Below are 22,462 nucleotides of genomic sequence, written 5' to 3' on the forward strand. Positions count from 1 at the left end.
TTTGTATGCATGAATTGTGCATTTCCAGTTCTCAAAACAGTTAATAAAAAAAATAAAAATAAAACTTTATACAAAATACATCATGCTCTTCTTCGCTAACCGAACAAACAATTCATTGTCTGTAGCTGTGTTTGTGCGCACGGGAAATATGTTGCGCATAACAATAGAAAACAAGGAGAAATGCGCAGTCACATGCTCAAACAATCAACAACGTCGCTCTAGAGGTGCGTTGTGGACTGCGAAGTGGACTTCACAGGGTTCTCTTTCAAACATTCACTCGGTATCTCACTATGGGAAACGCCTCTGGGCGTGACAGATCTGGAAGTACCAATTACACCACGTCTGTCAGTTGACAGACCAATCACGACAGTGATGCGGGAGTCCCCCTTCCCACATATACCACTGCCAGTGGTCCCTACTTCATTCTTCGATCTCTTCCCCGTGAAGATCAAATTGGAAGCTATCCTTCAGTAGGACCTGTCTTGAAATAGTTGTTTAACGGTTCTGAGACGAGCCGTCAAGGTACGTCGCTGAACGCAGCTATTTTGTTAGCGGGTTTTCTTTTCCACTGTAATAGTGTTATCGATTCTGGTATACTTTAAGAGAATTAACGCGTTACGGCGAATTCTCTTAGATATTCCCTTATTCTGAGTTGCACGTTGCGGTGAGCTTAGATACCATATTATGGCAACTTCAAGTTCTGCAAACGGCGGACCGAAAGCAGAAACTTCTCGCCCGTGTGCGTGCGGCTCGATGATATCGGGCAAGGATTCTCATCCTTTATGCATCGCATGTCTGGGGGTGAGACACGCACAGGCAGCCCTCGCTAACCCCGAGGGCTGTCCTCACTGTTCTCTCTTCCCGTCGAGGGTGTTAGAGAGAAGAGTGCGTGTCGCGGCCACTAACAAGGGAGATCCCTGCTTTTCTCCGCCACCCGCGGAGGAGGCTAAGCAGCCTCCGGCGTCCTGCAGCTGGGGCGAATACATGGACGAATTCTCCCCGCAACTACCTCCCCTCTTTGGATCCGTAGGACTTACGGATGTGAGAGAGGAGGATGACGAGGACGACGAGGCCATCGCTCGTTTGTTAGAGGACGATGGTGAGGATGATGACGAAGATGCGATCCTCCCGCCAAACCCACCCCGGCCAGACAGCGCGTTAAGCGAGGGTTCACCCTCCCCGGCGCAGGCGGAGCTCGACCTGCTGGAAATGTGCCGGAGGGCGGCGGCAAAACTCTCCATAGACTGGCCATCACAGCAGACGGGCCAGGGGGCAGAGAGAGATCTCTATGACGGTAAAAGACTGCCGTCACGTGCTCCACCAGCTAAGCAGCTCATTCCAGCGGTCCCCGCGTGCGTTTCGGAGATGAAACGTTTCTGGGATAAGCCATTTTCTCACAGAGTTCCCGTAAAGGGATTTTCTAGGCTGGATGTGGATAAAATGGAGGAGTTAGGGATGTCAAATTCCCCTCCTGTCGAGCTGTCGGTTGCACATCATCTCCACCCTAACCGCAGGACAGCTTTTTCCTCGGCTTCGGCTTCACTGCCAGGACGCACTGATCGCCTAACGGCCTCAGTGTTTCAGAAAATGTATCGCTCTTCTGCACTGGCAGTGAGAGCTCTTAATGCCACCTCTCTCCTCACTGCTTATCAGGCAGAGCTTATGGAAGAGATGGGGAGGCAAATGGATGCTGGGTCACCAAACCCAGCCCTCTGGGAAGAAATTTGTGTTTTTGCAGATCTCAACCTGAGAACTTCCAGAGGTGCGGTCCAGAGCTGCGGCCGCAGCATGGGCTTAGCAGTGGTCGGCGAGCGAGCTCTCTGGCTGGGGCTGTCAGGGCTGTCAGACAGAGAGAAAGCAGACTTCTTGGATGCTCCAGTTGAGCCCAAAGCCCTTTTCGGGGCATCGGTCACTGCTATGAGGGAACGGAGCGATCAAAAGAAGCAGGAGGGTGAGGCTTTCCAGACTTGCCTCCCTCGCAGATCCACCGTTAGGGCTTCTCATCCACCACGGCCCAGGTTTGAAGCCCCACAAGGGGGTGGTCGGTCAGATTTTAGAAGCCCCAGACCTCCTCAGCCTCAGCGTTCTGAGCCACAGTCTAAGCCAGCTCAGCCGAAGGGTAAACCTTCCTTCGCAGCGGCTGCAGCCAGACACCGTCCAGCAAACCCTCAGGGAGGGAAGAAACAGCGGGCAACCTAGTATTTCGTCAGGTTCAGGACGAAGGGATGAGCAACAGCACTCACGGAGTATCTGTTGCTATCCTCCCTCAAAGAGAACGGTCATTTTCTCCCCCTCCAGCCAAGAGAAGGCGTCGGACAGGGAAATTGTTCACAAGTTCTATAATGACCAGTTCAGATGTGAAGTTTGCACCAGTTCCCCCAGTGCCTCACAGAAAAGTTTCCTTCCCTCCACCCACGGGGTTACAACAGAGGGCAGAGGGCTGTTTTCCAAAAGACATGTGTGCTATGGAAATAATAAACACGTTCCCTGTGCATCCAGGCAGTGGGCCGAGGGCACAGCTATGTTTGAAAATAAAAACACACACAAAAACAAAATTGTCAAAATCAGAGCTGCAGTCCCCAGCTCCACCACTAGAGGGCGCCGCCGCGTCACTAGTGGACGAGAGCTGCTGCGTTCCGCTCGCTGCTCAGGCGGAGAGCTGGCGCGCATGCGCAGTACACCCCTGGGTTTTATCCACAATAAGCCGGGGTTATCGTCTGCAATTTGCTGTAAAACCTCCACTTTTCAACAGTGTGTTAATGTCAGCAGCAGAGGGGGAGTCAGCTCAGGTTGTGGAGGAAGAAATAGCCTCTTTATTGAGCAAAAGAGCTATTCGAGTTGTGCCGCCGGAGGACAGCCATCAGGGTTTTTACTCCCGGTACTTCGTTATTCCCAAGAGAGGGGGGGGTCTCCGTCCTATTCTGGATTTACGGAACCTCAACAAACACCTCAGGAAATACAAGTTCAAAATGTTGACCTTAAAGACGTTATCTCAAACTATTCGTCCCAAGGACTGGCTTACGTCAGTCGATCTGAAAGATGCATATTTTCACATAAGCATCTACCCAGCACACAGAAAATTCCTCAGGTTTGCCTATCGAGACACAGCCTACGAGTTTTTGACAGTCCCCTTCGGCTTGTCTTTAGCGCCCAGGGTTTTCAGCAAATGTGTGGAAGCAGCGCTCACACCGCTGAGAATAATGGGTCTGAGAGTGTCAGCATATTTGGACGATCTGCTCATTACGACGGATGCGTCGCTCACAGGTTGGGGTGCAGTGTGCGAGGGCAGGATAGCGAAGGGGAAATGGCCCGTCTCGCTACAAAACGCACACATAAACTTCCTGGAACTGTTAACAGTTTTTCTGGCTCTAAATCATTTTGTGCGGTTCCTAAGGAACCACCACATTTTGATCAGGTCGGACAACACAACGACGGTGGCATACATAAACCGCCAGGGAGGCACACGTTCCCATCTGCTTCACAGTCTAGCACATAAAATAATCTTGTGGGGCGTGAAGCATTTTCATTCACTACGGGCAACCCACGTCCCGGGAATAATGAATGTGGGGGCGGATCTCTTGTCCAGGGGGAATCCTCTGTATGGAGAATGGACTCTCCACCCTCAGGTAGTGAGCCAGTTGTGGGAGAGGTTCAGCCGGGCTGCCGTAGATCTCTTCGCCTCGCACGAAAACACTCAGTGTCCTCTGTTCTTCTCTCTGGCGAGAAGCGGTGCGCCTATGGGTGTGGATGCTCTGGCGCACCCGTGGCCAAACGCACTACTGTACGTGTTTCCTCCACTGAGTCTGATCTTTCCAACTCTAAGAAGGGTAAGAGAGTACGGTCACTCGGTCATAATGATTGCCCCGAACTGGCCAGGGAAGTTGTGGTTGACGGAGATAATTCAGCTCCTTTACGCACAGCCCTGGCCCCACCCGTTGCGCAGGGACCTTCTCTCGCAAGCGCGCGGGGAGATATTTCACCCGGCCCCAGACAAAGTGGCTCTTTGGGCCTGGCCCGTGAGAGGTTAAACTTGAGTGTGACAGGTTTGCCTCCGAGGGTGATTGAAACAATTCAGAACGCGCGAGCTGCTTCAACGCGCTCGGCATATGATCGGAAATGGGCTGTGTTTGAGCGATGGTGCGCACACAAACATATTGTTCCTTTTCTCTGTTCTGTCGCGGATATGTTGTGTTTTCTGCAGGAACTTTTGGATAAGGGCAGAGCCTTTTCAACTGTTAAGGTTTATCTCTCCGCAATTTCTGCGTGTCATGTGGGGGTTGACAGAAACACTGTAGGTCAACACCCGCTTGTATGCAGGTTTATGAGAGGTGCACGGCGTATGAACAGGGTTTCAAAGCCACTGATTCCGCCGTGGGATCTGTCGGTGGTCCTTAACGCACTATCTCAGCCCCCTTTTGAGCCTATAGAGAGTGTTGAATTAAAGCTCCTTTCGCTAAAGGCTGCTTTATTATTGGCTCTTTCGACCGCTAAGCGGGTGAGTGAACTTCACGCATTATCGGTGCATAACTCCTGTATGCAGTTCGCTATGGACTACTCGAGAGTAACTCTCAAAACTAATCCAGCGTTTGTCCCTAAAGTTAGCGAGTCAGCTCTCTCCTGTAAACAGGTGGATTTACTGGCTTTCCATCCGCAGCCTTTTCTCTCGTCAGAGGATGCGCGGCTTCATTGCTTGTGCCCTGTCCGTGCGTTGCGTCACTATGTGGACAGAACGAGAGCGCTAAGGAAGAGTAATCAGTTGTTTGTTTCATGGGCTGATTCTCATAAAGGGAAACCTATTTCGCGTCAGCGCCTGTCCCACTGGGTAGTGGAAGCTATTATATTAGGTTATAATAGCAGTGGCCTCTGTCCTCCGGAAGGGCTGAGGGCTCATTCTACCAGAGGTTTGGCTACCTCATGGGCACTGTTTAAGGGCGTTTCAGTTCAGGACATATGTGCTGCAGCAAGTTGGGCTTCGCCTCACACATTTGTCCGATTTTATAGACTGGATGTCACTGAGCCATCACTGGCTCATTCCGTCTTAAGTGTAAAAAAAAACACACAAAAAAAAACACACAACACTCATTGGGGATTGTTATGTTACATGCATCACTGAGTTGGTTGACAGGCCTGCTTCAGACAGCATATCTGCAATACGGGAGTTGTCTATATCCCATAGTGAGATACCGAGCGAATGTTTGAAAGAGAACTTTAGGTTACTTACGTAACCCCGGTTCTCTGATAACATGAGTGAGGTATCTCACCACACGTCCCTCCTTGCAGTGCACGGAGAAGAGATATGCAGAGAATGAAGTAGGGACCACTGGCAGTGGTATATGTGGGAAGGGGGACTCCCGCATCACTGTCGTGATTGGTCTGTCAACTGACAGACGTGGTGTAATTGGTACTTCCAGATCTGTCACGCCCAGAGGCGTTTCCCATAGTGAGATACCTCACTCATGTTATCAGAGAACCGGGGTTACGTAAGTAACCTAAAGTTTTCCGCCATCTTAAGTGAGATTCCAATCCGAAGGGAGCGAACATGATCAGTTCGAAGGGCACTGCGCACGGCATAGGGAATAAGGGAACATCGATACATCACTTCACAGGAAGTGGAGAGCGACCATCACCCAACTGTCATTTCGCGCACCACGTCATCACCAGTCAGAACGGTCATAACTAACGATGGAGGAGTTTACGTATGTGTGTAAGTATTCATACATTTCGCCATTGTTATACAAATGATAGTATTTTAACGGTTATTGTTGTGAATATTACATATACTACTTTTGATGATTATAATTTACCTCAGTGAATGCAGCCAGCTTAGCTAGTTTGTGAAGTAAAGTGATTTTATTTTAGGTAGTTGTAAAATAGTGCAATATAATTGTAAATATATAATATAATAATAAAAATTTAAATATGAATGTAGTCCTATATATATTTATGTTATATCATAATCTGCGCAACCCCGTCGTTGACTTTCTTTGATGATGTTTGCAGGGCGTTTCAAATGAGCGGTTATTGTCAGTGAAGTCCACTTCAACTGATATACCGTGTAGGGGAGCAGTGAACACTGCGTATGGACCCTGTCGAATAGCACCTTAGATGTGTAAAAACAAGTGGAAAGCGCGAGCGCGCCGCTCTCTCCTTTCCACAAGCGCTTTCTCTCCCGTGGCGTCTGTCGTTGCTATGCAACCATGAACTGCGCTCTCCATGATGACAAGGAAGTATCAGCAAAAGATTAATTGATTTCTAGCCCTTGCATTAGCTTTACTAATAGATATATTTATGGAGATGAAAAATAATAAGGCGCCCTGTACAGCTATGATCAGGTGTTCGGCCGAGCATTCAATGTTGTTACACTGCAAGCTGATCAGTTGGTTCGTTGCTGCCGCGCTCTATCACTCGCACACCATAAAGAGCAAATAGTTTTTTAATGTTTCAATTTAGTGATTAAAATGACATAATTTGGAAGCGGATAATTTCTTCACAAACAGCTCATTGTGACTCAATGTTAGAATGCTGCACCTACACTCGATAGTGTGAATAAGATCAGCGCAACGCAGACCACTGCATTGACAGCGTGAAACATAATCTGTCTACGGCCAGGGCTCAGCGGACAGAAAATGCCGGTCCAGCGCTGATTGAGGATTTAAATTTGAAAATAAAAGACAGTTTGACATCTTTTTTCTCGCATCTGTGAATTTATTTTTTAATCATGAAGCGAATATAGGCTATTTGTGTGGGAATTTCTCGCACTATAAAAGCTAACCTTGCGGGAATGGTTTAAATTATGCGCAATCCCAACATTCCCGCACCAAAATTCAAGCCCTGAAATGGCAGCGGAATATGTAACTCTAGCATATGGCACATATGTCATATAAAGTTAGGCAAGACCAAACAGCGTTATCCATTTTGTTGCGATTGCATCGCTAGAGTAAGCTAATAGTGAAACTGATAGCGTTTTTCATTTAATTACAATATGAGAACTGACGGTAGGCTATAAACTATGAATATGTCTGCCGAATATTTTTCCTATTATTTAGTAAAATACAGTACGCTATTCGTTTTTGAAGCCATTATTGGCTATTGGCACATCCCTACCATTGATGCATAAGATGCCCTTTGGAACTCAAATCATACCGGATAACTTGATCATCACGTTTAGCACAAACTTTTATAACTCTATTGTTGCTATCATTAAAGCAAATGGGTGACATACCTAAGACATTCGGGAAATCTCGGAATCTTTTCACTCAGACAATCATGCTGATTTTAAAATAAAATATGTATTGCATGTATTGAACTCTCTGTTAATGATAACATTTTCTTTTTACTTAGCCATATTGTTATTTTGCACAGACATTTGTCAGGAAGTTCCAGAATTTGATGGTCAAAATGAACAAGGAAAAAAATATACCCCAATCAGAGACATTCTGATCTGGACAGGACTCAATTTCTCAAAGGATGAGTTAACTGAAAAACAGAACTTAATAATCCCTTTCATTTTTACAGAGACTGCAAGGAGCAATTATTCAAACAAAAATTAAAGCATTTTATTTACTCACCCACATAACTGCTTTTCAAGACAAACAAAAACAAGACATTTTAAGGACCTTTATGCTGCTTTTCCCCCATACATTGACAGTTCATAGTTTCTAAGGACTGTCAAGCTCCTCGACAGAAGAATAGACTGAAATGGATATTTTCATACATTGTATAAATGAATGTACCAGCATAAGGGATGTTTTGCATGCTGTTACAATAATGGGATGCTGGTTGCTTGTTTGCTGGTGTGCTGGTCCTCAGCATAGGAAGTGGGAGTGCTGATGGACCAGCTACATCAGCTCAGTTTTGTTTGAGAACAACATGGCCCTACTGGTCCACCTGCTAGGCCAGGACTATACCAGCTCTAACCAGCATGCTGGATATTTCAGCAGGTTTATGGACTAATTGTATGGTGGTTTTATGTTGCTTTTTGCAGAAATGTACACACATTTACCTAAACTCCACATGGCAAACTAGTTGCATTGGAAAAGGGCTTTGTCTGTCTTTCAGATATTGATCTAGAATACCCTCAGATGGAAATGAGATGACATTGATCTCACTGATAATTTAGGAAACATATTACTTTATCTGTGACTCTTTGAATTTGTCCCTGCAGCTGTCAACTTGATGACTGCCACTCCATGCTTTAATGCTTTCCTTTGTTTTCTCTCCTCACCTGTTTCTGTCAGCCTCCTTTCATCAGATGCTTCTCTGTTTTCAAAGGTTTGCAATTGTGACCAAATTGTAAATCATATCCTAGTGAGAGAGTATTGTACAGAAGGCTCTGCCTGAACTCTATTAACTTCAAGCTCTGTGAATAAACATGTCCTCGCTCTTGATGTGTGGAGCATCGAGGCTGTGTCGTCGCACTGGCACCCTCGCAAATAATTTGCTTTTCCTCTTCACCAAAACACAGGCTTGAAATTACACAAACTTGCTGTAAGAGAGCAATGACATTACTTCACAAGGCTGGTGATGAAATAGCAGCACAAGGTAACACTGCATCAGAAAGCTAATATCAGGATTTTTACTTCTAAAAACAGCAGCAGCATTCTATTTACATGCAGCATAAATAGGAATCTCATGCTGTATATAATCCAGATGTGAATGGTAATGTTGAACATTGCAGGTAAGGCAATGTTGTGTTCTTTTTTTTTTTTTTTTTTTTTTTTTTTTGCATACTCAGAAAATGTTTAGCATATAATTTTGCAATTTATTATTTATTGCTCATCAATTAAATGTATGATTTAATTGAATTAGATTTAATTACACTAAAAGTACACAAAGGCCAAAGTTACATTAACAATGCCACATGCTGTATAGTTGTAAAGTTGGTAGTGAGTTGGCCACCCTCAATTCTATGAAATTGTTCTCCCTAAATATTGCTGGGGAATCCTTCAATGGAAATCATCGTCCAGATGACAGATCAAATTCAATCACTTTGGAAAGTAATTGCACACCAAAAAGCTGCATTATTTGTGTGAATATTAAAATATAAATGTATTAATTGATAATTCATTAATTAATAATTCATTTTATTGCGGTTTGTGTTTTTTTAGAACCCAGTCCACCTGAATATATTATTATTATTAATCAGATATTAGGGGTGGCAGTGGCTCAGTGGTTCATGTAGGTTGTCTACAAACCGAAAGGTTGGTGGTTCAATCCCTGGTTCCACCTGACCAAGTGTCGAGGTGTCCATGAGCAAGTCACCTAACCCCAGCTGCTCCCGATGAGCTGGATGGCGCCTTGCATGGCTGACACCGCCGTCGGTGTGTGAATGGGTGAATGTGAGGCTATGTAAAGCGCTTTGGTGGCCATAGGTCTGTGAAAGCGCTATATAAATGCAGTCCATTTACCATTTATTATTATTATTATTATCAAGTCAAGTCAAGTCAAGTCAAGTCACCTTCATTTATATAGCGCTTTTAACAATATAGATTGTTTCAAAGTAGCTTTGCAATGATTATAGGAAATTACAGTAACAGAGATTGTTTTGGCTTTACAGCAGCTCTAGAATAAAGTTATTGTGCAGCTAAAATATATTACTTGTCTGGCCTTAAAAATGTATAATAACGAATTGTTTATCGCTTCCGCGCAGCCACGTGAACTGGAATTATCCCGACAACGTTTTATCTGTACAGAGGTAAAGAGAAGGAGAAGGGGGCTTTCACAGACGAGAGACTAGTTGACACTTCAGGACTGCATTGTTGTCGTGTCTAGGTGCAGGTCCTTCATCAGATCTGGATACGGCCTGGATCCGGCAGACTGCGGTAAACCTCGGGAAAACAGAGAGACTAATATTAGTGTAGACGCCACTCTTCTTATGATGTAACAAGTACATCAGGATTTATGGGAAGTGTTCCCAGTTCCAGCTGACCTAATCTATGCAGCCTAACATTAAATTATAGAATTCTATAATGTGTTATGTGTATGCTAGGTCAAAGAGATGTGTTTTTAGTCTAGATTGGAACTGAGTGTGTCTGCTTCCTGGAAAATGTTAGGAAGATTGTTCCAAAGTTTTGGTGCTAAATAGGAAAAGGATCTACCACCAGCAGTCGATTTTGATATTATCAATTGGCCGGAATTTTTAGATCGCAATAGACGTGAAGGACTATAATGCCTTAAAGGGTTAGTTCACCCAAAAATGAAAATTCTGTCAGTAATTACTCACCCTCATGTTGTTCCAACCCCGTAAGACTTTCGTTCATCTTCGGAACACAAATTAAGATATTTTTGATGAAATCTGAGTGCTGGATCACTCCTCCACAGGCTTATTGTTGCCTTTGGCTTGCTCAGTTGGGGATATTTTGGGGATATTTAATTTAATTTTATCAATCAATAAATTCCTGTAAATTGTATTATTTTAATTTAATACTGTGAAGCTGCTTTGATACAATCTGTATTGTGAAAAGCGCTATACAAATAAACTTAACTTTACTTGACTTATAGACACTATAACTTGCTGGCCCAGAAAATGTATTAAAGACATTGTTAATATAGTCACCACGTAGGCTCACTATTGGGCGCACTAGTCATGTGTGTGATACGTGGTGACTAGGGATGTCCCGATACCACTTTTTCACTTCCGATACGATACCGATGCCGCAGCTTTGGTTATTTGCCGATACCGATATCAATCCGATATTTTTATTTTATTCTTGAACTAATACTACTAATTATAAAATATATGGAAGCACTTTGCTCAATTAGCCACATACTGTAAGAACATCTCACTCAAATGGAGAACAAATACTTCTCCAGTATATAGTCCACAACAACAGTTGATAATGAAAGACTGCCACCCTTTATTCAAAAGACCTTGAGATATGTTTGGTAACCTGAATGAATTTAAAATGTATTTTCTATATTTCAGATCAATATATTTGTTTCCTTAAAATTTTAATTAATTTTAATTAACTTTAACTTTATTCTTATAAATTATATAAATAATGTATTTCTGTATAAAATAATACTACTTTTAAAAACACATTTGATTTTCTTTTTTAATCAATGTAGAATGTGTAAATTAAAAATAAACAGATTAGTGATCTGTTTTAGGACAAGAAATGAAAACCAATGCAATATGATGAATGTCCAAAAGATGAGATCATTTTTGCTTTTAAACAGCGTGTGTGTGTGTGTGTGTGTGTGTGTGTGTGTGTGTGTGTGTGTGTGTGTGTGATTTTGGTTGGGTGGCAGTTACAGTTTGACAAGAGTTTACAGTTTGACAAAAGCACAATGTATAAGTAGGCTAAACACTTTTTTTGAATGATGTCCTGTATGAAAATGACGGAGTATGTTTTTATGTTTCCACTGTTCCATCGCGCCCGTGCCTCTCTCTCTCTGACACACACACACACACATTCCAGCATTGCAATCTTGACATCGCAGCATGTTCATTTTGCTGCATTCACACCAAACGCGAATAGAGCGTCAAATTCGCGTCTATCGCGTCTAGTTCGATGCTTGAACAGTTTGAATCCATTCGCGCGTCCAAAGCGAATAGGACGCGCCGCGCGCGTATAATGATAAAGCGAGCATTTGAAGCGATATAGACGCGCGTTCAGAGCTAAGGCGGGGCTACAGATTAGGTGTCCCTAAAGAACCCGCATATGTCTATGCGCGTATCTAACAGTAACGTTAGTTCCGTATTACATTAATTAATGTGCACGCGAGTTTTATTTATTTTTATACCGTGTATTCTCTGTGTAAATCCATGCACCGAACGTACGTTCAGTACGAATACATGTACCGTTCCACCCCTAATAGGTATCGGATCATAGGTATCGGATACATTTTTTTCTCCCCTCCGATATCCGATCTAGCGTTTTGGGCCAGTATCGGCACGATACCGATGCCGTGGATCAGATCGGGACATCCCTAGTGGTGACGTGCAACACAGACGCGCTACGCTATTACACTACGTGAAAAGACTCGAGGCCCAGAGAGAAGGAAATGAAAAGTGGAATAAAGTCGTTATTTTTGTTTGTTTTTGCGCACAAAAAGTATTCTCGTCGCTTTATAAACTTAAGATTGAGCCATTGGAGTCACTTGAACTATATTAACAATGTCTTTAATAACAGAACGGGGCTGATATGGTCATACTTCCTGGTTCTGGTAAGATATCTAGCTGCTGCGTTTTGGACCAGCTGTAGTTTAATAATAATAATAATAACTGTATAGTGCTTTTAAAAGTCAATTCTCAGAGCGCTTTACATAGTCAATATTAAGGTAGATAAATTTATAGTTATAGGTAATAGTTTGTTTATTAAGCGTGCAATATTATTATTATTTAGGGAAAAGCACCATAGGTGCGAAGGCACCTATTGTATCCGCTCTTGAAGTCTATGGCAGTCCATAAAACCGCTTGCAGGAAATTATGAAATTTGGCACACAGAAATTTGGCAGAGAAAATTTGGTAGAGGACAGTCTGAATTCAAAATAGTAGTATGCGCACATATCCAAAAACTTTAGGCAGGTGCACGATCAGATAAAGCACTTCACTAAAGAATAAACAAAAATCGGCACACTGCCACAGCTGCTCCCAAGAATCAATTTATTTAATAGTCAGGGCTGGGTTTCCCGAAACCTTAACGCTGCGTCGTTCTTAATTTACACCCTAAGCTGTACCTTATCGTTAATACATGCTTCCCGAAACGTTCTTAGTTAAGTATACCTTCTGTAAGTCATACGTTCGGAAGGTTGGTCTGGACCACTCTTAGCTTTACCTTATCACTGTTGCAGGTCTATACGAATATAATTCTGAAGTTTTAATACACCCAGACAGTGTTCAATTAGGCTAATTCAAGTGTTTTCATGCAAAGAATAAAATTGTCATTACACTGATTGTTGTTAGATTTTTTATTATATTATTATACAATATTATTAATTTAAATAAAGAGCGCTTTTAAAGGCCAGTGAAAGCACAGGCTACTGTCAGTTAAGTCATATTCGGACGCTAATATTGTTTCTCATGGGTTCGTACGGTATTTTAAACATTTACAGGGGTAAGTCTGTGATTTTAGTGCCGTCGAAATCCATAATATCAGTGTTTTTTCTCACCCAACCCACGTAGAAATCCCTGGCCAAATTACTACCTACTGTTTTTTGACAAACAGCACGTAAATATTTTAAATGGTTATTATGGCAGCAATATATGATACAATTTAAAAATATGTAGGCTAGGCTATTATAGGCTATTATAATTTGGATTATTTTTTATAATGTCCCATTTGTCCTAATAAATGCAATTTCAACTATTTCTGAAGTCCTTCTTTTATAAAGAACACCGCTTTCTCACATAAACAGCCCCTGAAAGAGAGAATAATTGATTCTCGAGCCATCGATATCAACCAATTCAGTACCATCACCACGGACAGCACCGGGTAACGTCACACGTAAGAAGGTATATCTTAAGCAGCTTCCTAAGGTATGGTTCGGGGAACACGCCTAGAAATGGTATACCTTCAGTTAAGTTATACCTTAAGAGTCTTCATAGCATGCTAAGAGACAACATTATCGGGAAACCCAGCCCAGGCCTGTTTGTTTTCCCTCTGATTCCTTGTCTCAAAATGACTCAATTCCATCATAAAGCATTTTCTGCCATTTACTTTTTTTTTTTTTGAAAAGCCTACTTTTCCGAACTCATCCTAGACGGTTTGTCTGATTTTCACCAAAATTGGCTCACATCTTCCAACCGTGCTGGCAAAACTTTATTAAAAGTTTGTCAAAACACCAAACCATTCTCGAATAATCTGCTAGCTAATTCAATGAAAAGCATGTCAAAATGGACATGAGGCTATATCTCTGCAACACTTTAGCGTATTGAGACAAATGTTGGTACATGTCATCACAGGCATGAACTGAGGCTACTTGCAGTTGGGCACAGCACCACCTACTGGTCTGGAAATATGAAAAAGTGTTCTGTATAAATTTTCAAAGGCTTGCTTTTGTTTCAGTTCAGCATATTAAGTTGAATGATACCCAATTGTCCCATATCAGGCCTAATCGTTCTCGAATAGCACACAAACAAAATTGTTGGCATGATGCAAAACTGATTCTGAGGCTGCCCAAAACTTTGTTTGTGTCATTGTCACCTTACACTGACAACACAAGATCAATTTGGTAACAGCACCACCTATTGGTAAAAAGTGATTTGATTTAAATCATATTAATAGTGATTGTATTTGTTTTTTTGTTTTGTTTTTTGCCATTTTGCCTAAAAGAATCAAAAAATTTCTTTAATTACTCATTGTTGCAGTTGGTCTTATGCTTGCATGACTCATTGTGCTTTTTTGTGTTCTTTTATGCTCTTTTATATGGGAATCTCCCAAGAATCCCATATAAAGAATTATAAAGTAATTTTCTGCTTTAGGCTGCCAAATACATTTGAGCTACGCCACAACCACTGTATGTAAGAAGAAATATCATGCATGTTTGACCATTTCATGTAAGGTACACACACAAACACATGCTCTTAGTTGTTCCTTGCATGCAAATACAGTAATGTAAAGACATCAGAGACTGGAAAAGTATAGGTGCTGTGCTATCGAAGTTGTATTGATTTCCCTGTATTTATTTCTCCAACACTTGTTTAAGTAACATTTCCTGTCCAAGAGGATGTCTGAGAGTTTTATGGTCATGTGACACAGGTGTGGGGACAGTGCAGCAAGTTATTCTAGCATCACAGGCACAGCTATGGCATTTAACAAACAGGTCTGCTATGATTTCATATGGATTACTGAAACACTGGCTCAGTGAGCAGCCTCTAGGCCGAGTCTCTTCCATGACATTCAGAAGCATTTTCAGTATTGATCCCATTTCAGTGGCATTAAAAAGAAACCCTGGCCAGTTTTTTTAAATGGGATGAGCAGTATATTTTGACCGCAGAAATCTCGCTGCATATATTTTGAGATGCCAAATCAATCAAAACAACTCCAAAAGGGCAGTGAGTACTTATTCCCTGATCGATGTTCAGTCTGATGCTGCTGAATGTGATGTGCGGCACTATATGTTTTTATGTCTTTACTAGTCATTACAATGTTCCGATTATTTGATTTGTTGCTCCATAGCCTGCATTTGATGCTTTATTGTAGAACTGTTTTGAACTATAGCAACAATCGCTTGGGCTGCTCTCCAGATAGCCTGTGCTATACACTCTGACTCTACACTAGTGTTGGGTATCTTTTTTTTTGTATTCATAATTTTATCGATTCTGAATCTGTTGATTGATTCCAATTCTTATCGATTCCCAGTTTCGATTACAATGATATCAGATGTATTTATTCAGAATTTTCGCAAAACATTTTGCTGTAGCTGAATAACATGAGCAAAAATCAGCAGCCGACAGAACAAAAATCAACAAATATACCACAGCAAAAACAACTTGCCAAACTACTATACATTTCAAACATTATCAAATTGACAATAGCACAAGAAACACAACTGAAGAAAGTTCAGGTACAAATTATACATAAATATATAAAAATATAAATAAAATAATGTTACAAAGGTTATTCAGTCAAGATCAGTGAGTTATTTTCTCTTTTTCTTTTGTTGTTTGATTAACATTAATGATACAGATGGCAGCAGGTATATTAGGCTGCTGTCACTTTAAGATCTTAGGCATGGATCGAATATACTGATAGACATGCATTTTCTTTCTCAACTGTTTACATGCACTTAAGACAAAACCGACTGTATATGAGGATATTTTGACATAAATTTGTCTTTCAAGTGCAAGATGATGCAAAAGAGAACACAATTGTCTATTCACACAATATAAGGCGGCTTTCTGTGTGCACGCTTTGGATGTGTGCCAAAGTTGGGAGATGCTGAGAAGAAGCCTTTCCTCAACATCCCAGTGTCTCCCATAGGACTCTTTGGTGATGCTATCGAAGGCTTCACAGAGTGATGTATCATGGCACAGAAGCAGCCCCAAGCCATGCAACACTTTCACTTTTTTTTTCTAATAAGAAGCAGCGCTGCTACCCAGCCAACATGATCTTGCGAGTCAGAGTCTGGCCAAAGTCGCCTCCAACACTGTTTTGGCTACGTTAAAGACACCTAAGCCGGCTTTGAAGCAGTGTTGTCCATGGCCTAAGCATAAGCCTCTGCCGATCCCACAGGAACCACGTCCTAGTAGAAAGACACTACCAGGACAGCAGCAACTCTAGCAGAACTGGGACTGGCCCCCAAAAGTCTAGAGTTGTTCAATGTAACACCCTCCATCTCTGCCCTTACAATTGCCGGAGCAGGGAGGATAAGTTCAATGCTTTGTGTTTGCTGTCCAATCATCCCAGCGCACGGGAAGCCCTCATAGGTATATCAGATTGGTGTTAAAGGCGATAAAATTCAGCTATACAATCCAATTTGTAAGGTGACTGCCTCACTTCAGCTGTGGTCTGTCATTTGGGTTCACCAGTGGGATGTGTCTATATCACATACAAAAGTCCATACAAAAATTATCATTCAAAAGCAAATTCTCTCTCACATCCACATCCATGGGACTGGTATGGGTTGGCTCATAGTGAATTTTTTTTCTGAAAGCTTTTCTCAAAGATGAACAACTGCAGTGTTGTTATTGAAACAGCTAACATGGCAGTAATTGGATCAGATTACGTCCGTCTCTTCCTTTGTAGAGACGGACGTACAACACCTTGTACCGTTGCATGTGTGCACTTGTCTGGCCATTTGAATTACAGCACAGACCCTCTATCAGGTCAAGGCATATTGTCAGGGGAACAGAGTGATACAGTGTTGAGGATATAGGAGGTTTTTGATAAATGTGGACGTGGACCGGTTGTTCCCCGTAGAGACCGCTAACTGTCCAATATATTTCTCTGTGGGTGGAAGTGCTTGCTCACGAATGGCCGGCAGCGTTTCCATTGGAACAGCTTCTCCGCCTGGTCATTTGCGCCAAAATGGCCCAAACATTGATGGTTTCTGGAGATGGTGGAGTAGCTATATTCTGCGCCTAAGGATGTGCTAATAGGGAAAGTTTATGTTATCTTGGAGGATTCTTGGAGAATCATGTGCCTATAGATGGCCATTCTCTCAGCAAACATGATTTGGTGATCAAGTTTCTCACCTGCCAGAGGTGAGTGAACCCCCCTCACCGGTCTACTGTTCCAACCTGGGACTAGGTCTTAGTGCTGAAGACTCTTACCTCTATTTGAGTCTCTAGAAACAATGGATGTACATAGATCCTCTCTTAAAACTGTGCTTTTACTAGCATTGGCACCAATAAAGTGAGTGGTTGACTTACAGGCTCTATTGGTTATTGTCTAATGTTTTGTTTGTAGTTTAGGCCAGACAATTGTAGAGCTGTACTGAAGCCTATGACGACTTATATACTGAAAGTGTTTTTCACCCCCTTTAGGGCTCAGGTGGTTACATTACAGGCTTCCTCTGCCTTTCAGTTGAGAGGAAGAGCAGTCTCTTCACATGCAGTGCCCGATGCAGGCAGAGAATTAAATCAGTGCTGGCAACATTGTGAAGTGCTTGTGATATTATCTTCCCAATCAGTGCCAGACTGAGACAAAATATAAAGGGTTAGTTCACACAAAAATGAAAATTCTGTCATTTACCCACCCTCATGTTGTTCCAAAAGTTCATAAAAATATCATAAAACTAATACATATGAATTGAGCGGTTTAGTCCACATTTTCTGAAGATACTTGGTCACTTTGTATGATGATTTTAACAGATTAAATTTAGGCCTTTAGTAATTGATGACATTTGTTTTAAATTTTTGGGTGAACTAAACCTTTAAATTCAAAAAAATACATTAGGAATGTTGCTGTTTAATCTTCAACAAAACTATATTTCTTACCTATATATTAAAACAAATTTTCTAAATTGCCTAAATATCCAAATTTGTTCTATAACTACATCATAACAATATCCTCATAGAAAAATCCTAATACTGAACATGTTATTGCATTATTATGACTCATATTTTTGTGTTGTCTGCCCTAGTCCCTCCCTATACTATACTATAAAACGATGTGAATATATGTCTGCTAAATTTCTAATGTAACTTTACAATAATGATGTATTTTAGCAAAAGACATAAGACAGTATTTTGACTGACGATAGTAATGGGGTGCATTTTCTAGCAGTTTAATACTTTGCTAAGTTAATGAAGACAAAACTGTATCTTGTTTACAGATGAAACTCACCTGTAATTGAAGCCCTGACCAGGACAGTAATTTTGCTGCATTTCGCTGCCTCTTTTTGGAGACCTTTCTCTCTCTGCTCCTCCTAACCACTTCCTCTCCATCATCGAGCATTGATTACTCTGTTCAAAACCACTAAACCGAGTCTAATCGTTGCGTTGTTAGTCAAGACAAACCGATTCATGATTTATAATTGATTTATTACCAAATGCTGAATTCGTAAATTATTATTTTAGTACACTGGGCAGATAATAATACTAATATCAATTATAATTAATTAATTACTAAACAAACAAACAAACAAACAAACCTGGGCAGCAGGCCAAATCATTCAAATTCTCCGGGTGCTTCCAATGGCCTGTTTGGGCCTGTTCCCAATCCCAGTTATAAAGAACTTGTGTAACCTCCTAAGTTCAAACCATGTTATATGTGTCTGTTTTGTTATACACTGGTGATGCCATGGTGAACATTACTTACACTGCTTGGTGTTATTTTCTATACTCTGCCTGGTGTTATTTTCTATACTCTGCCCACAAGGGCTGGTTCAGGTTTTCTGCCAGTAATGCGCCGTGGACTTGTTTCCCTTAGCATCAGCTACTGATGCAATGTCGAGTTAACCTCAATCGAAAGGAAATGTCTCTGTTTACTCATGACTGATGGCATCAGGATTGATCAGGAGAAAGGGTTTCCCCATAACGTCAGATGCATAACTAATATCTTGTTCCCTATATCAGGGAAAAGAGGGGACATGCATAACTAGATACTAGCATTTACATTACATTTACATTTAATAATTTAGGAGACGCTTTTATCCAAAGCAGCTTAATAATGAGGATAGCAATTGATGCAATCAAGCCAACAATACGGAAAGTGCAATATGCAAGTGCAGTGACCAGTCCCAGTTGGTCTAGAACGGTATACTGTACATAGCAAATTATATATATATATATATTTTTTTTTTACTTGAATGCCTTGTTGAGGAGAGGTGTGGTGTTACTTTTATTTGTGGATCGTATCCTGTACATTTGGCTGGCTTTCTGTGCATTTGTCGATCACCGCACACATTTGTAGATTTTGAAACATCAAGATGTGCACCCAAATCCACAATGAACTGGACTACTGGACACCCACTATCTACTCAAGGCACATTGACCGATCGGTTCTTGCTACAAACAATCATGTTTTGCTTTAAAATCAGGGCTGTCTCACCCTTAAAGCGGCGCTATGCAGTTTTGGCAATTTCTTCGCTGTTTCTCGCTTTTTGCTTGCGGGTTTCTCTATAGAGCTCCCCCTACAGCTTCGGAATAGATATTTGACAACACTCGTTGGCGACTCTTCCCCCCTCCCATCTTCTCCCTCTGGTCATGTGCATTTGTTTTCAAAGAAGCCGGCAAACGCACGGAGCCATGCCCACTAAGGTATGTATGATACACAGAAGGCTAGCATATAAATGTTTAGATAGTGTGTGTGTGTGTGTGTGCAGTGCCGTAAAGCAATTTGTTACATCGCAAGACCTGATATCACGCGATACTTCCTGACTCTGAAGCCGGCGGCCCAAAGTTGCAAGGGTGGTTTTTCGGCTCACAGGCACTGGGGGGTGCGAGAAGACCACCATTCAACCCGGAAAAAAGTCATATAACCATTCCAATAACTCCGAAGCTGTTCAGTTAAGGTAAATTAAGCTAAAAAAACCTGCATAGTTCCCCTTTAAAATAAATGAGCTCATTCATCTGCATTGACTAGAATAGGAAGTATAATGTCCATGAAATAATGAATGCCAGGGTTTGGTTGAGAGATGGACAGCTGACAGGCGGATTTGAAAGCTAGAGTACATCATCTTATCTTCCGAACAAACCTATTGATTACTTTGACTTCTGCAAAGCAATTTCCAGAACAAAGGCCTTTACAGACAGACACTGGCTGACCTGCCATGTCAAGTTTGATCGATTAGGAAGAAAAAACTCAGTTGTCTCTTCTGTCAATGTCAAATTGTTTATAAAAGTACATTTAAGTGAGACTGTGTGTTACAGTGATTTTAGCATTTTTACTCCGTATACATGCAAATGGATTTGAACACTGCTCGTCCAGTCAGATTTAATGTGTTGGCAGATCCACGCCCTCTATCCTGGTGTGTATCTGTTCACATTTATTTATTCAGCAGACAGACTTTCAGTCAATATAGACTATAGAGCCATATTGCATGACTGAGAGTGTGATGTTTTTATTTATTTTTATACAACAGTACAGCAAAGCAAGTGTTTAAATAATTAAGGAACAACCATGGAGTGTCTTAAAAGAAAGCCTCTTGTGTACAGAACTTTCTTCCGCCACAGATTTAAAGGTCCCATATTGTCAAAAATAAATTTTCCTGGCTTTTTTCATGATAACAGAGGTCTTGGGGCTATGCAACTACCATATAAGTTTCAAAACAGTCAATCCACAGACAAATGCACACAGCCTGCATAAATTAGCTGTGGCTTTTCACAAGCCATTGTGACTTCCGTAAAAATGTGATGTCAGAACTACTCAGTCAACCCCCAGACAACATCGTTCATTTTAAAAGTTAACAACAACAACAAACGTAACCAGTTTAAATCATCAAAATTAAACCAGAGTTAAATAAATCATCACTGTTACCACTACCCACAAAAACTATTCTATTAATACTGTTCAAATGCAATAAATCGTATTTAATGCCAAAAGTAAGTCTCACTGATTTTTTTAAGCAATCATAAGAGTTTTAAAAGAACATGTACACTGAATCTGCAATTCATGTAATTCTTTTTTAAATCCCCCCCTCTGCCAGTGCTGCTCATGGTGTTGTCAGTGGACTTGATTTTCAGCAGTTATTGCCAGCAGTCATCAAAGTGGGTCTGCTCTCTTGACCTCTCTGACTCTGTTGCCAGAGCTTGAATAAATTTGGCTACAACTTGTGAATAAAATAAAGGCCATTCTCTTTGAAGACCTTAGATCTTTTCAGCTGCTCAACGTAATCTTTATTTATGACTTCCATAAACCCAGCATAATAATTTATCAGGCGGTGATCTAGTCTATATAATAATAATAATAAAAATAATAACAATAACAATGATAACAACAGCAGAAGCAACAGCAACAACAACAACAGCAGCCACTGCTTTAGAAACTGGAGACCAGTATACTGATCTGAAGAACTTATAATGATCATCATTAACTTTTTAATTTCACAAGAACCATACAGAAACTTAACCCTGTACGTAGGGCAACCCTCTTCAATGCGAGTAAATCACTCGCATATGAGACTAAATGTTCATGCTAGGCGACTAAATAATGTCTATCATCAGCCATTGGCTAATAAATTGTTCGTATTCACTGGCCAGTGTTTAAGTTAGACGCTAAGTACGGTATCAGTTTAGCAAAGATATATTTTCACTCTCCTTGTCTTGAACCTGAGTGAGAGTTTCACTCTCTGTCATGCACACTATAGCCACGCTCACATAGCGAGCGATTTTGTCTCTGTGTGTCGCTAGTCTCTGTACTGTGAAGACACATGTGGGTGTTCCCAGTGCTGTCGCTCTAATATTATTGGTAGACTGCATGTCTGGCCATAGACATCATATATGCAATCACAAATTATATATACAACTAAGGTATAAATTCTATTTTGATTTGGAATTAGACTTAAAAGAACTAAAAGTAGCATTCTGCTGTTAGAGAGTGTTGTGATATAAACTAAAGTGCCTGTTCAGTGCATTAAATCATTAACCAGATTAACGATCAATCAATCAACAAATTGACACCTACATTCAGTCACCAACGGTCACTGTTGCTCGTGTTGCTGCAAGTCTCCAGCCCTCCATTGAAAATGAGTGGGATCATGTCGCTTTGACGCTGGTGTGAATGGGGCTTATTTAAAGTTATCTCAATGGATGTGCAGAACAAAAGTTAGTTTGCACTGTGTACATCAACGGACACTCAGTTGATCTTAAAGTAGACACATATGGGCCAAATGTAATGTCATTTCTGAAGCTTTGGTCACGGAAAAAAAAAAAAAATGGAGAGGAATTAAGCAATGGAAGTGAGGAGATATCCACAGCAGGCTTTGCAACTTTCACCTGCCACTCATCAGAAAGGGCATACAACCTCTCATTCTACGTGGTAAATGGAAATGTGCAACAATTGATAGGTTTACCAGATTGTTTACAAATGAAACTGGTGTCATTCAACAAAGAAATTCTTCATGTGATAGCAGA

General features: G+C 41.3%; 2 protein-coding genes across 3 annotated transcripts in view; both read left to right on the top strand.

Moving 5' to 3' along the window:
- Positions 1 to 22,462, top strand: part of LOC309486929 (CUB and sushi domain-containing protein 1) — a 727,180-nt gene that overhangs the window by 452,695 nt on the left and 252,023 nt on the right. The gene's annotated exons all lie outside the window — the stretch shown is intronic.
- On the top strand, positions 284 to 3,196 carry LOC309486975 (uncharacterized protein). Its single transcript, XM_082154498.1, has 2 exons — positions 284 to 2,633; positions 2,898 to 3,196. Exon 1 carries the CDS (start codon positions 685 to 687, stop codon positions 2,197 to 2,199), a length of 1,515 nt encoding a protein of 504 aa, XP_082010624.1. The 5' UTR covers positions 284 to 684; the 3' UTR covers positions 2,200 to 2,633; positions 2,898 to 3,196.

Source organism: Leuciscus leuciscus (genome assembly GCF_965113295.1).
Source record: "Leuciscus leuciscus genome assembly, chromosome: 22".
Lineage (NCBI taxonomy): Eukaryota > Metazoa > Chordata > Actinopteri > Cypriniformes > Leuciscidae > Leuciscus > Leuciscus leuciscus.